This window comes from Urocitellus parryii, chromosome 4 (assembly GCF_045843805.1).
Source record: "Urocitellus parryii isolate mUroPar1 chromosome 4, mUroPar1.hap1, whole genome shotgun sequence".
Taxonomy (NCBI): domain Eukaryota; kingdom Metazoa; phylum Chordata; class Mammalia; order Rodentia; family Sciuridae; genus Urocitellus; species Urocitellus parryii.
In genome coordinates this window covers 802,876-818,242 of record NC_135534.1, presented here as the reverse complement: position 1 = coordinate 818,242, position 15,367 = coordinate 802,876, and the positions used below count along the sequence as shown (strand labels likewise).

Here is a 15,367-nt window from a genome sequence, read left to right as displayed (position 1 = left end):
CAATGAAAGCTCCCACCCAAGTTCAATGACCAGCACTCTTTCAACCACAGTGGTCAGGGCCACTGGACCCACCTACACCTCTCCCCTGGTCACTACGTCTACCAGTGCCTCCCACAGGTCCTTCATCACTTCCACAACCTCCCCTGCCTCCCTGTCACACCTTTCCTCCTCCCCACACCCCAAACCCACATCACCCCTGTCCACCAACATCACACCCACACCCACCAATACACAAACGGGGACCCCGGTGGCCCACACCTCCTCTGCCACTCACACCAGTACACAAACCTCACGGACCTCTCAGTCTTCAAACACCGCGTCTGCCTCCAACACTGCCCACCCTTCCGTTCCCCTCCCAGGAACATCCGTCCAGATCACCAGCGCATATCCAACTCCACCCGGTCCCCAGACCTCACTTACCTCTCGGGCTTCCCCATTGTCCACCCGTTCTCTCACACCAACTCCTCAGAGCCTCAGCAGCCCATCCAGCCCAGAAGTGCTTTGGAGCACCTCCACCCCAAGGGACATTGGTTCCAGTCCTACAACCACAACCGTCCAGCCCACAGGACCCACAGCCACTCTACCACAGATGACCACATCTACCAGGGCCTCCACACAGGCCCCCAAATCGACCAGCACGTTCAGGACCTCTCCTGCCCCTCTCCCACATACAAAATCCACATTACCTATTGCCACCACCAGCACACAAACAGAGAGCCCAGAGGCACCTACCTCCGTGTCCCCTCACAGCACTGCACACATGCCATGGACCTCTCAGGCTTTACACACCCCGTCTGTCCACACCACAGCTCACCCGTCCCTTCACCTCACAGCTACGCCCCTCAAGACCACCAGCCCATATCCATCACCTACTACCCCCAACACCTCACCTTCCCCCCTGGTTACCACACTGTCCCCTGGCTCTCTCACCCCATCATCCCAGAGCATCCCCAGCCCGTCCAGCCCTGAAGTTCCTTGGAGCACCTCCTCCCCGAGGTCAACGGGCTCCAGTCTTTCAACCACAACACTCAAGGCCTCTGGACCCACAAGCACTGCACCACTGGTAACCACATCTGCCAGGGCCACTACACCAGCCAACCTCTCCGTCGCCACTTCCAGAACCTCCACTGCACCCCTCTCTTTCCCATCAACCACTACTTACTTGAAAAGCACTTTACCTCCTGCCACTTCCATCAAGCAAACCATGAGCGCGATGGCACTCACCTCCGGGACCCTTCTCAGCACTCCACAAATCCCATCGACCTCTCACTCCTTGTACACCACCTCTGCCTCCACCACGGCCCGCCCTTCCATCCACCTCACGGGAACGTCCCTCCAGACCAGCAGCACATTTCCAACTCCTACTGCGCCCCAGACCTCACCTACGTCTCTGCTTTCCACACTGTCCACCCTCTCTCTCACACCAACTTCTCAGACCCTCAACACACAATCCAGTACTGAGGTCCACTCTGAAAGCTCCCACCCAAGTTCAATGACCAGCACTCTTTCAACCACAGTGGTCAGGGCCACTGGACCCACCTACACCTCTCCCCTGGTCACTACGTCTACCAGTGCCTCCCACAGGTCCTTCATCACTTCCACAACCTCCCCTGCCTCCCTGTCACACCTTTCCTCCTCCCCACACCCCAAACCCACATCACCCCTGTCCACCAACATCACACCCACACCCACCAATACACAAACGGGGACCCCGGTGGCCCACACCTCCTCTGCCACTCACACCAGTACACAAACCTCACGGACCTCTCAGTCTTCAAACACCGCGTCTGCCTCCAACACTGCCCACCCTTCCGTTCCCCTCCCAGGAACATCCGTCCAGATCACCAGCGCATATCCAACTCCACCCGGTCCCCAGACCTCACTTACCTCTCGGGCTTCCCCATTGTCCACCCGTTCTCTCACACCAACTCCTCAGAGCCTCAGCAGCCCATCCAGCCCAGAAGTGCTTTGGAGCACCTCCACCCCAAGGGACATTGGTTCCAGTCCTACAACCACAACTGTCCAGCCCACAGGACCCACAGCCACTCTACCACTGATGACCACATCTACCAGGGCCTCCACACAGGCCCCCAAATTGACCAGCACGTTCAGGACCTCTCCTGCCCCCCTCCCCCATACAAAATCCACATTACCTATTGCCACCACCAGCACACAAACAGAGAGCCCAGAGGCACCTACCTCCGTGTCCCCTCACAGCACTGCACACATGCCATGGACCTCTCAGGCTTTACACACCCCGTCTGTCCACACCACAGCTCAGCCGTCCCTTCACCTCACAGCTACGCCCCTCAAGACCACCAGCCCATATCCATCACCTACTACCCCCAACACCTCACCTTCCCCCCTGGTTACCACACTGTCCCCTGGCTCTCTCACCCCATCATCCCAGAGCATCCCCAGCCCGTCCAGCCCTGAAGTTCCTTGGAGCACCTCCTCCCCGAGGTCAACGGGCTCCAGTCTTTCAACCACAACACTCAAGGCCTCTGGACCCACAAGCACTGCACCACTGGTAACCACATCTGCCAGGGCCACTACACCAGCCAACCTCTCCGTCGCCACTTCCAGAACCTCCACTGCACCCCTCTCTTTCCCATCAACCACTACTTACTTGAAAAGCACTTTACCTCCTGCCACTTCCATCAAGCAAACCATGAGCGCGATGGCACTCACCTCCGGGACCCTTCTCAGCACTCCACAAATCCCATCGACCTCTCACTCCTTGTACACCACCTCTGCCTCCACCACGGCCCGCCCTTCCATCCACCTCACGGGAACGTCCCTCCAGACCAGCAGCACATTTCCAACTCCTACTGCGCCCCAGACCTCACCTACGTCTCTGCTTTCCACACTGTCCACCCTCTCTCTCACACCAACTTCTCAGACCCTCAACACACAATCCAGTACTGAGGTCCACTCTGAAAGCTCCCACCCAAGTTCAATGACCAGCACTCTTTCAACCACAGTGGTCAGGGCCACTGGACCCACCTACACCTCTCCCCTGGTCACTACGTCTACCAGTGCCTCCCACAGGTCCTTCATCACTTCCACAACCTCCCCTGCCTCCCTGTCACACCTTTCCTCCTCCCCACACCCCAAACCCACATCACCCCTGTCCACCAACATCACACCCACACCCACCAATACACAAACGGGGACCCCGGTGGCCCACACCTCCTCTGCCACTCACACCAGTACACAAACCTCACGGACCTCTCAGTCTTCAAACACCGCGTCTGCCTCCAACACTGCCCACCCTTCCGTTCCCCTCCCAGGAACATCCGTCCAGATCACCAGCGCATATCCAACTCCACCCGGTCCCCAGACCTCACTTACCTCTCGGGCTTCCCCATTGTCCACCCGTTCTCTCACACCAACTCCTCAGAGCCTCAGCAGCCCATCCAGCCCAGAAGTGCTTTGGAGCACCTCCACCCCAAGGGACATTGGTTCCAGTCCTACAACCACAACTGTCCAGCCCACAGGACCCACAGCCACTCTACCACTGATGACCACATCTACCAGGGCCTCCACACAGGCCCCCAAATTGACCAGCACGTTCAGGACCTCTCCTGCCCCCCTCCCCCATACAAAATCCACATTACCTATTGCCACCACCAGCACACAAACAGAGAGCCCAGAGGCACCTACCTCCGTGTCCCCTCACAGCACTGCACACATGCCATGGACCTCTCAGGCTTTACACACCCCGTCTGTCCACACCACAGCTCACCCGTCCCTTCACCTCACAGCTACGCCCCTCAAGACCACCAGCCCATATCCATCACCTACTACCCCCAACACCTCACCTTCCCCCCTGGTTACCACACTGTCCCCTGGCTCTCTCACCCCATCATCCCAGAGCATCCCCAGCCCGTCCAGCCCTGAAGTTCCTTGGAGCACCTCCTCCCCGAGGTCAACGGGCTCCAGTCTTTCAACCACAACACTCAAGGCCTCTGGACCCACAAGCACTGCACCACTGGTAACCACATCTGCCAGGGCCACTACACCAGCCAACCTCTCCGTCGCCACTTCCAGAACCTCCACTGCACCCCTCTCTTTCCCATCAACCACTACTTACTTGAAAAGCACTTTACCTCCTGCCACTTCCATCAAGCAAACCATGAGCGCGATGGCACTCACCTCCGGGACCCTTCTCAGCACTCCACAAATCCCATCGACCTCTCACTCCTTGTACACCACCTCTGCCTCCACCACGGCCCGCCCTTCCATCCACCTCACGGGAACGTCCATCAAGACCAGCAGCACATTTCCAACTCCTACTGGGCCCCAGACCTCACCTACGTCTCTGCTTTCCACACTGTCCACCCTCTCTCTCACACCAACTTCTCAGACCCTCAACACACAATCCAGTACAGAGGTCCACTCTGAAAGCTCCCACCCAAGTTCAATGACCAGCACTCTTTCAACCACAGTGGTCAAGGCCACTGGACCCACCTACACCTCTCCCCTGGTCACTACGTCTACCAGTGCCTCCCACAGGTCCTTCATCACTTCCACAACCTCCCCTGCCTCCCTGTCACACCTTTCCTCCTCCCCACACCCCAAACCCACATCACCCCTGTCCACCAACATCACACCCACACCCACCAATACACAAACGGGGACCCCGGTGGCCCACACCTCCTCTGCCACTCACACCAGTACACAAACCTCACGGACCTCTCAGTCTTCAAACACCGCGTCTGCCTCCAACACTGCCCACCCTTCCGTTCCCCTCCCAGGAACATCCGTCCAGATCACCAGCGCATATCCAACTCCACCCGGTCCCCAGACCTCACTTACCTCTCGGGCTTCCCCGTTGTCCACCCGTTCTCTCACACCAACTCCTCAGAGCCTCAGCAGCCCATCCAGCCCAGAAGTGCTTTGGAGCACCTCCACCCCAAGGGACATTGGTTCCAGTCCTACAACCACAACCGTCCAGCCCACAGGACCCACAGCCACTCTACCACAGATGACCACATCTACCAGGGCCTCCACACAGGCCCCCAAATCGACCAGCACGTTCAGGACCTCTCCTGCCCCCCTCCCACATACAAAATCCACATTACCTATTGCCACCACCAGCACACAAACAGAGAGCCCAGAGGCACCTACCTCCGTGTCCCCTCACAGCACTCCACACATGCCATGGACCTCTCAGGCTTCACACACCTCGTCTGTCCACACCACAGCTCAGCCGTCCCTTCACCTCACAGCTACGCCCCTCAAGACCACCAGCCCATATCCATCACCTACTACCCCCAACACCTCACCTTCCCCCCTGGTTACCACACTGTCCCCTGGCTCTCTCACCCCATCATCCCAGAGCATCCCCAGCCCGTCCAGCCCTGAAGTTCCTTGGAGCACCTCCTCCCCGAGGTCAACGGGCTCCAGTCTTTCAACCACAACACTCAAGGCCTCTGGACCCACAAGCACTGCACCACTGGTAACCACATCTGCCAGGGCCACTACACCAGCCAACCTCTCCGTCGCCACTTCCAGAACCTCCACTGCACCCTCTCTTTCCCATCAACCACTACTTACTTGAAAAGCACTTTACCTCCTGCCACCTCCATCAAGCAAACCATGAGCGCGATGGCACTCACCTCCGGGACCCTTCTCAGCACTCCACAAATCCCATCGACCTCTCACTCCTTGTACACCACCTCTGCCTCCACCACGGCCCGCCCTTCCATCCACCTCACGGGAACGTCCCTCAAGACCAGCAGCACATTTCCAACTCCTACTGGGCAACAGACCTCACCTACGTCTCTGCTTTCCACACTGTCCACCCTCTCTCTCACACCAACTTCTCAGACCCTCAACACACAATCCAGTACAGAGGTCCACAATGAAAGCTCCCACCCAAGTTCAATGACCAGCACTCTTTCAACCACAGTGGTCAGGGCCACTGGACCCACCTACACCTCTCCCCTGGTCACTACGTCTACCAGTGCCTCCCACAGGTCCTTCATCACTTCCACAACCTCCCCTGCCTCCCTGTCACACCTTTCCTCCTCCCCACACCCCAAACCCACATCACCCCTGTCCACCAACATCACACCCACACCCACCAATACACAAACGGGGACCCCGGTGGCCCACACCTCCTCTGCCACTCACACCAGTACACAAACCTCACGGACCTCTCAGTCTTCAAACACCGCGTCTGCCTCCAACACTGCCCACCCTTCCGTTCCCCTCCCAGGAACATCCGTCCAGATCACCAGCGCATATCCAACTCCACCCGGTCCCCAGACCTCACTTACCTCTCGGGCTTCCCCATTGTCCACCCGTTCTCTCACACCAACTCCTCAGAGCCTCAGCAGCCCATCCAGCCCAGAAGTGCTTTGGAGCACCTCCACCCCAAGGGACATTGGTTCCAGTCCTACAACCACAACCGTCCAGCCCACAGGACCCACAGCCACTCTACCACAGATGACCACATCTACCAGGGCCTCCACACAGGCCCCCCAAATCGACCAGCACGTTCAGGACCTCTCCTGCCCCTCTCCCACATACAAAATCCACATTACCTATTGCCACCACCAGCACACAAACAGAGAGCCCAGAGGCACCTACCTCCGTGTCCCATCACAGCACTGCACACATCCCATGGACCTCTCAGGCTTTACACACCTCGTCTGTCTCCACCACAGCTCACCTGTCCCTTCACCTCACAGCTACGCCCCTCAAGACCACCAGCCCATATCCATCACCTACTACCCCCAACACATCACCTTCCCCCCTGGTTACCACACTGTCCCCTGGCTCTCTCACCCCATCATCCCAGAGCATCCCCAGCCCGTCCAGCCCTGAAGTTCCTTGGAGCACCTCCTCCCCGAGGTCAACGGGCTCCAGTCTTTCAACCACAACACTCAAGGCCTCTGGACCCACAAGCACTGCACCACTGGTAACCACATCTGCCAGGGCCACTACACCAGCCAACCTCTCCGTCGCCACTTCCAGAACCTCCACTGCACCCCTCTCTTTCCCATCAACCACTACTTACTTGAAAAGCACTTTACCTCCTGCCACCTCCATCAAGCAAACCATGAGCGCGATGGCACTCACCTCCGGGACCCTTCTCAGCACTCCACAAATCCCATCGACCTCTCACTCCTTGTACACCACCTCTGCCTCCACCACGGCCCGCCCTTCCATCCACCTCACGGGAACGTCCCTCCAGACCAGCAGCACATTTCCAACTCCTACTGCGCCCCAGACCTCACCTACGTCTCTGCTTTCCACACTGTCCACCCTCTCTCTCACACCAACTTCTCAGACCCTCAACACACAATCCAGTACTGAGGTCCACTCTGAAAGCTCCCACCCAAGTTCAATGACCAGCACTCTTTCAACCACAGTGGTCAGGGCCACTGGACCCACCTACACCTCTCCCCTGGTCACTACGTCTACCAGTGCCTCCCACAGGTCCTTCATCACTTCCACAACCTCCCCTGCCTCCCTGTCACACCTTTCCTCCTCCCCACACCCCAAACCCACATCACCCCTGTCCACCAACATCACACCCACACCCACCAATACACAAACGGGGACCCCGGTGGCCCACACCTCCTCTGCCACTCACACCAGTACACAAACCTCACGGACCTCTCAGTCTTCAAACACCGCGTCTGCCTCCAACACTGCCCACCCTTCCGTTCCCCTCCCAGGAACATCCGTCCAGATCACCAGCGCATATCCAACTCCACCCGGTCCCCAGACCTCACTTACCTCTCGGGCTTCCCCATTGTCCACCCGTTCTCTCACACCAACTCCTCAGAGCCTCAGCAGCCCATCCAGCCCAGAAGTGCTTTGGAGCACCTCCACCCCAAGGGACATTGGTTCCAGTCCTACAACCACAACTGTCCAGCCCACAGGACCCACAGCCACTCTACCACTGATGACCACATCTACCAGGGCCTCCACACAGGCCCCCAAATTGACCAGCACGTTCAGGACCTCTCCTGCCCCCCTCCCCCATACAAAATCCACATTACCTATTGCCACCACCAGCACACAAACAGAGAGCCCAGAGGCACCTACCTCCGTGTCCCCTCACAGCACTGCACACATGCCATGGACCTCTCAGGCTTCACACACCCCGTCTGTCCACACCACAGCTCACCCGTCCCTTCACCTCACAGCTACGCCCCTCAAGACCACCAGCCCATATCCATCACCTACTACCCCCAACACCTCACCTTCCCCCCTGGTTACCACACTGTCCCCTGGCTCTCTCACCCCATCATCCCAGAGCATCCCCAGCCCGTCCAGCCCTGAAGTTCCTTGGAGCACCTCCTCCCCGAGGTCAACGGGCTCCAGTCTTTCAACCACAACACTCAAGGCCTCTGGACCCACAAGCACTGCACCACTGGTAACCACATCTGCCAGGGCCACTACACCAGCCAACCTCTCCGTCGCCACTTCCAGAACCTCCACTGCACCCCTCTCCTTCCCATCAACCACTACTTACTTGAAAAGCACTTTACCTCCTGCCACCTCCATCAAGCAAACCATGAGCGCGATGGCACTCACCTCCGGGACCCTTCTCAGCACTCCACAAATCCCATCGACCTCTCACTCCTTGTACACCACCTCTGCCTCCACCACGGCCCGCCCTTCCATCCACCTCACGGGAACGTCCATCAAGACCAGCAGCACATTTCCAACTCCTACTGGGCCCCAGACCTCACCTACGTCTCTGCTTTCCACACTGTCCACCCTCTCTCTCACACCAACTTCTCAGACCCTCAACACACAATCCAGTACAGAGGTCCACTCTGAAAGCTCCCACCCAAGTTCAATGACCAGCACTCTTTCAACCACAGTGGTCAAGGCCACTGGACCCACCTACACCTCTCCCCTGGTCACTACGTCTACCAGTGCCTCCCACAGGTCCTTCATCACTTCCACAACCTCCCCTGCCTCCCTGTCACACCTTTCCTCCTCCCACACCCCAAACCCACATCACCCCTGTCCACCAACATCACACCCACACCCACCAATACACAAACAGGGACCCCGGTGGCCCACACCTCCTCTGCCACTCACACCAGTACACAAACCTCACGGACCTCTCAGTCTTCAAACACCGCGTCTGCCTCCAACACTGCCCACCCTTCCGTTCCCCTCCCAGGAACATCCGTCCAGATCACCAGCGCATATCCAACTCCACCCGGTCCCCAGACCTCACTTACCTCTCGGGCTTCCCCGTTGTCCACCCGTTCTCTCACACCAACTCCTCAGAGCCTCAGCAGCCCATCCAGCCCAGAAGTGCTTTGGAGCACCTCCACCCCAAGGGACATTGGTTCCAGTCCTACAACCACAACCGTCCAGCCCACAGGACCCACAGCCACTCTACCACTGATGACCACATCTACCAGGGCCTCCACACAGGCCCCCAAATCAACCAGCACGTTCAGGACCTCTCCTGCCCCCCTCCCACATACAAAATCCACATTACCTATTGCCACCACCAGCACACAAACAGAGAGCCCAGAGGCACCTACCTCCGTGTCCCCTCACAGCACTCCACACATGCCATGGACCTCTCAGGCTTCACACACCTCGTCTGTCCACACCACAGCTCAGCCGTCCCTTCACCTCACAGCTACGCCCCTCAAGACCACCAGCCCATATCCATCACCTACTACCCCCAACACCTCACCTTCCCCCCTGGTTACCACACTGTCCCCTGGCTCTCTCACCCCATCATCCCAGAGCATCCCCAGCCCGTCCAGCCCTGAAGTTCCTTGGAGCACCTCCTCCCCGAGGTCAACGGGCTCCAGTCTTTCAACCACAACACTCAAGGCCTCTGGACCCACAAGCACTGCACCACTGGTAACCACATCTGCCAGGGCCACTACACCAGCCAACCTCTCCGTCGCCACTTCCAGAACCTCCACTGCACCCCTCTCCTTCCCATCAACCACTACTTACTTGAAAAGCACTTTACCTCCTGCCACCACCATCAAGCAAACCATGAGCGCGATGGCACTCACCTCCGGGACCCTTCTCAGCACTCCACAAATCCCATCGACCTCTCACTCCTTGTACACCACCTCTGCCTCCACCACGGCCCGCCCTTCCATCCACCTCACGGGAACGTCCCTCCAGACCAGCAGCACATTTCCAACTCCTACTGCGCCCCAGACCTCACCTACGTCTCTGCTTTCCACACTGTCCACCCTCTCTCTCACACCAACTTCTCAGACCCTCAACACACAATCCAGTACAGAGGTCCACAATGAAAGCTCCCACCCAAGTTCAATGACCAGCACTCTTTCAACCACAGTGGTCAGGGCCACTGGACCCACCTACACCTCTCCCCTGGTCACTACGTCTACCAGTGCCTCCCACAGGTCCTTCATCACTTCCACAACCTCCCCTGCCTCCCTGTCACACCTTTCCTCCTCCCCACACCCCAAACCCACATCACCCCTGTCCACCAACATCACACCCACACCCACCAATACACAAACGGGGACCCCGGTGGCCCACACCTCCTCTGCCACTCACACCAGTACACAAACCTCACGGACCTCTCAGTCTTCAAACACCGCGTCTGCCTCCAACACTGCCCACCCTTCCGTTCCCCTCCCAGGAACATCCGTCCAGATCACCAGCGCATATCCAACTCCACCCGGTCCCCAGACCTCACTTACCTCTCGGGCTTCCCCATTGTCCACCCGTTCTCTCACACCAACTCCTCAGAGCCTCAGCAGCCCATCCAGCCCAGAAGTGCTTTGGAGCACCTCCACCCCAAGGGACATTGGTTCCAGTCCTACAACCACAACCATCCAGCCCACAGGACCCACAGCCACTCTACCACTGATGACCACATCTACCAGGGCCTCCACACAGGCCCCCAAATTGACCAGCACGTTCAGGACCTCTCCTGCCCCCCTCCCACATACAAAATCCACATTACCTATTGCCACCACCAGCACACAAACAGAGAGCCCTGAGGCACCTACCTCCGTGTCCCCTCACAGCACTCCACACATGCCATGGACCTCTCAGGCTTTACACACCCCGTCTGTCCACACCACAGCTCACCCGTCCCTTCACCTCACAGCTACGCCCCTCAAGACCACCAGCCCATATCCATCACCTACTACTCCCCACACCTCACCTTCCCCCCTGGTTACCACACTGTCCCCTGGCTCTCTCACCACATCATCCCAGAGCATCCCCAGCCCGTCCAGCCCTGAAGTTCCTTGGAGCACCTCCTCCCCGAGGTCAACGGGCTCCAGTCTTTCAACCACAACACTCAAGGCCTCTGGACCCACAAGCACTGCACCACTGGTAACCACATCTGCCAGGGCCACTACACCAGCCAACCTCTCCGTCGCCACTTCCAGAACCTCCACTGCACCCCTCTCTTTCCCATCAACCACTACTTACTTGAAAAGCACTTTACCTCCTGCCACCTCCATCAAGCAAACCATGAGCGCGATGGCACTCACCTCCGGGACCCTTCTCAGCACTCCACAAATCCCATCGACCTCTCACTCCTTGTACACCACCTCTGCCTCCACCACGGCCCGCCCTTCCATCCACCTCACAGGAACGTCCCTCCAGACCAGCAGCACATTTCCAACTCCTACTGCGCCCCAGACCTCACCTACGTCTCTGCTTTCCACACTGTCCACCCTCTCTCTCACACCAACTTCTCAGACCCTCAACACACAATCCAGTACAGAGGTCCACTCTGAAAGCTCCCACCCAAGTTCAATGACCAGCACTCTTTCAACCACAGTGGTCAAGGCCACTGGACCCACCTACACCTCTCCCCTGGTCACTACGTCTACCAGTGCGTCCCACAGGTCCTTCATCACTTCCACAACCTCCCCTGCCTCCCTGTCACACCTTTCCTCCTCCCCACACCCCAAACCCACATCACCCCTGTCCACCAACATCACACCCACACCCACCAATACACAAACGGGGACCCCGGTGGCCCACACCTCCTCTGCCACTCACACCAGTACACAAACCTCACGGACCTCTCAGTCTTCAAACACCGCGTCTGCCTCCAACACTGCCCACCCTTCCGTTCCCCTCCCAGGAACATCCGTCCAGATCACCAGCGCATATCCAACTCCACCCGGTCCCCAGACCTCACTTACCTCTCGGGCTTCCCCATTGTCCACCCGTTCTCTCACACCAACTCCTCAGAGCCTCAGCAGCCCATCCAGCCCAGAAGTGCTTTGGAGCACCTCCACCCCAAGGGACATTGGTTCCAGTCCTACAACCACAACCGTCCAGCCCACAGGACCCACAGCCACTCTACCACAGATGACCACATCTACCAGGGCCTCCACACAGGCCCCCAAATCGACCAGCACGTTCAGGACCTCTCCTGCCCCTCTCCCACATACAAAATCCACATTACCTATTGCCACCACCAGCACACAAACAGAGAGCCCTGAGGCACCTACCTCCGTGTCCCATCACAGCACTGCACACATCCCATGGACCTCTCAGGCTTTACACACCTCGTCTGTCTCCACCACAGCTCACCTGTCCCTTCACCTCACAGCTACGCCCCTCAAGACCACCAGCCCATATCCATCACCTACTACCCCCAACACCTCACCTTCCCACCTGGTTACCACACTGTCCCCTGGCTCTCTCACCCCATCATCCCAGAGCATCCCCAGCCCGTCCAGCCCTGAAGTTCCTTGGAGCACCTCCTCCCCGAGGTCAACGGGCTCCAGTCTTTCAACCACAACACTCAAGGCCTCTGGACCCACAAGCACTGCACCACTGGTAACCACATCTGCCAGGGCCACTACACCAGCCAACCTCTCCGTCGCCACTTCCAGAACCTCCACTGCACCCCTCTCCTTCCCATCAACCACTACTTACTTGAAAAGCACTTTACCTCCTGCCACCTCCATCAAGCAAACCATGAGCGCGATGGCACTCACCTCCGGGACCCTTCTCAGCACTCCACAAATCCCATCGACCTCTCACTCCTTGTACACCACCTCTGCCTCCACCACGGCCCGCCCTTCCATCCACCTCACGGGAACGTCCCTCCAGACCAGCAGCACATTTCCAACTCCTACTGCGCCCCAGACCTCACCTACGTCTCTGCTTTCCACACTCTCCACCCTCTCTCTCACACCAACTTCTCAGACCCTCAACACACAATCCAGTACAGAGGTCCACAATGAAAGCTCCCACCCAAGTTCAATGACCAGCACTCTTTCAACCACAGTGGTCAGGGCCACTGGACCCACCTACACCTCTCCCCTGGTCACTACATCTACCAGTGCCTCCCACAGGTCCTTCATCACTTCCACAACCTCCCCTGCCTCCCTGTCACACCTTTCCTCCTCCCCACACCCCAAACCCACATCACCCCTGTCCACCAACATCACACCCACACCCACCAATACACAAACGGGGACCCCGGTGGCCCACACCTCCTCTGCCACTCACACCAGTACACAAACCTCACGGACCTCTCAGTCTTCAAACACCGCGTCTGCCTCCAACACTGCCCACCCTTCCGTTCCCCTCCCAGGAACATCCGTCCAGATCACCAGCGCATATCCAACTCCACCCGGTCCCCAGACCTCACTTACCTCTCGGGCTTCCCCATTGTCCACCCGTTCTCTCACACCAACTCCTCAGAGCCTCAGCAGCCCATCCAGCCCAGAAGTGCTTTGGAGCACCTCCACCCCAAGGGACATTGGTTCCAGTCCTACAACCACAACCGTCCAGCCCACAGGACCCACAGCCACTCTACCACAGATGACCACATCTACCAGGGCCTCCACACAGGCCCCCAAATCGACCAGCACGTTCAGGACCTCTCCTGCCCCCCTCCCACATACAAAATCCACATTACCTATTGCCACCACCAGCACACAAACAGAGAGCCCAGAGGCACCTACCTCCGTGTCCCCTCACAGCACTCCACACATGCCATGGACCTCTCAGGCTTTACACACCTCGTCTGTCCACACCACAGCTCACCCGTCCCTTCACCTCACAGCTACGCCCCTCAAGACCACCAGCCCATATCCATCACCTACTACCCCCAACACCTCACCTTCCCACCTGGTTACCACACTGTCCCCTGGCTCTCTCACCCCATCATCCCAGAGCATCCCCAGCCCGTCCAGCACTGAAGTTCCTTGGAGCACCTCCTCCCCGAAGTCAACGGGCTCCAGTCTTTCAACCACAACACTCAAGGCCTCTGGACCCACAAGCACTGCACCACTGGTAACCACATCTGCCAGGGCCACTACACCAGCCAACCTCTCCGTCGCCACTTCCAGAACCTCCACTGCACCCCTCTCCTTCCCATCAACCACTACTTACTTGAAAAGCACTTTACCTCCTGCCACCTCCATCAAGCAAACCATGAGCGCGATGGCACTCACCTCCGGGACCCTTCTCAGCACTCCACAAATCCCATCGACCTCTCACTCCTTGTACACCACCTCTGCCTCCACCACGGCCCGCCCTTCCATCCACCTCACGGGAACGTCCCTCAAGACCAGCAGCACATTTCCACCTCCTACTGCGCCCCAGACCTCACCTACGTCTCTGCTTTCCACACTCTCCACCCTCTCTTACACCCCAACTTCTCAGACCCTCAACACACAATCCAGTACAGAGGTCCACAATGAAAGCTCCCACCCAAGTTCAATGACCAGCACTCTTTCAACCACAGTGGTCAGGGCCACTGGACCCACCTACACCTCTCCCCTGGTCACTACATCTACCAGTGCCTCCCACAGGTCCTTCATCACTTCCACAACCTCCCCTGCCTCCCTGTCACACCTTTCCTCCTCCCCACACCCCAAACCCACATCACCCCTGTCCACCAACATCACACCCACACCCACCAATACACAAACGGGGACCCCGGTGGCCCACACCTCCTCTGCCACTCACACCAGTACACAAACCTCACGGACCTCTCAGTCTTCAAACACTGCGTCTGCCTCCAACACTGCCCACCCTTCCGTTCCCCTCCCAGGAACATCCGTCCAGATCACCAGCGCATATCCAACTCCACCCGGTCCCCAGACCTCACTTACCTCTCGGGCTTCCCCATTGTCCACCCGTTCTCTCACACCAACTCCTCAGAGCCTCAGCAGCCCATCCAGCCCAGAAGTGCTTTGGAGCACCTCCACCCCAAGGGACATTGGTTCCAGTCCTACAACCACAACCATCCAGCCCACAGGACCCACAGCCACTCTACCACTGATGACCACATCTACCAGGGCCTCCACACAGGCCCCCAAATCGACCAGCACGTTCAGGACCTCTCCTGCCCCTCTCCCACATACAAAATCCACATTACCTATTGCCACCA

At 58.2% G+C, this 15,367-nt stretch overlaps 1 protein-coding gene across 1 annotated transcript in view; it reads left to right on the top strand.

Moving 5' to 3' along the window:
• Muc6 (mucin 6, oligomeric mucus/gel-forming) overlaps nucleotides 1-15,367 on the top strand; it is a 56,587-nt gene that overhangs the window by 36,908 nt on the left and 4,312 nt on the right. The window contains exons 40-42 of the mRNA XM_077798185.1: nucleotides 360-639; nucleotides 997-1,454; nucleotides 1,827-1,963. Of these exons, the coding sequence (XP_077654311.1) occupies nucleotides 360-639; nucleotides 997-1,454; nucleotides 1,827-1,963 (875 nt within the window). The remainder of the gene's footprint in view (nucleotides 1-359; nucleotides 640-996; nucleotides 1,455-1,826; nucleotides 1,964-15,367) is intronic.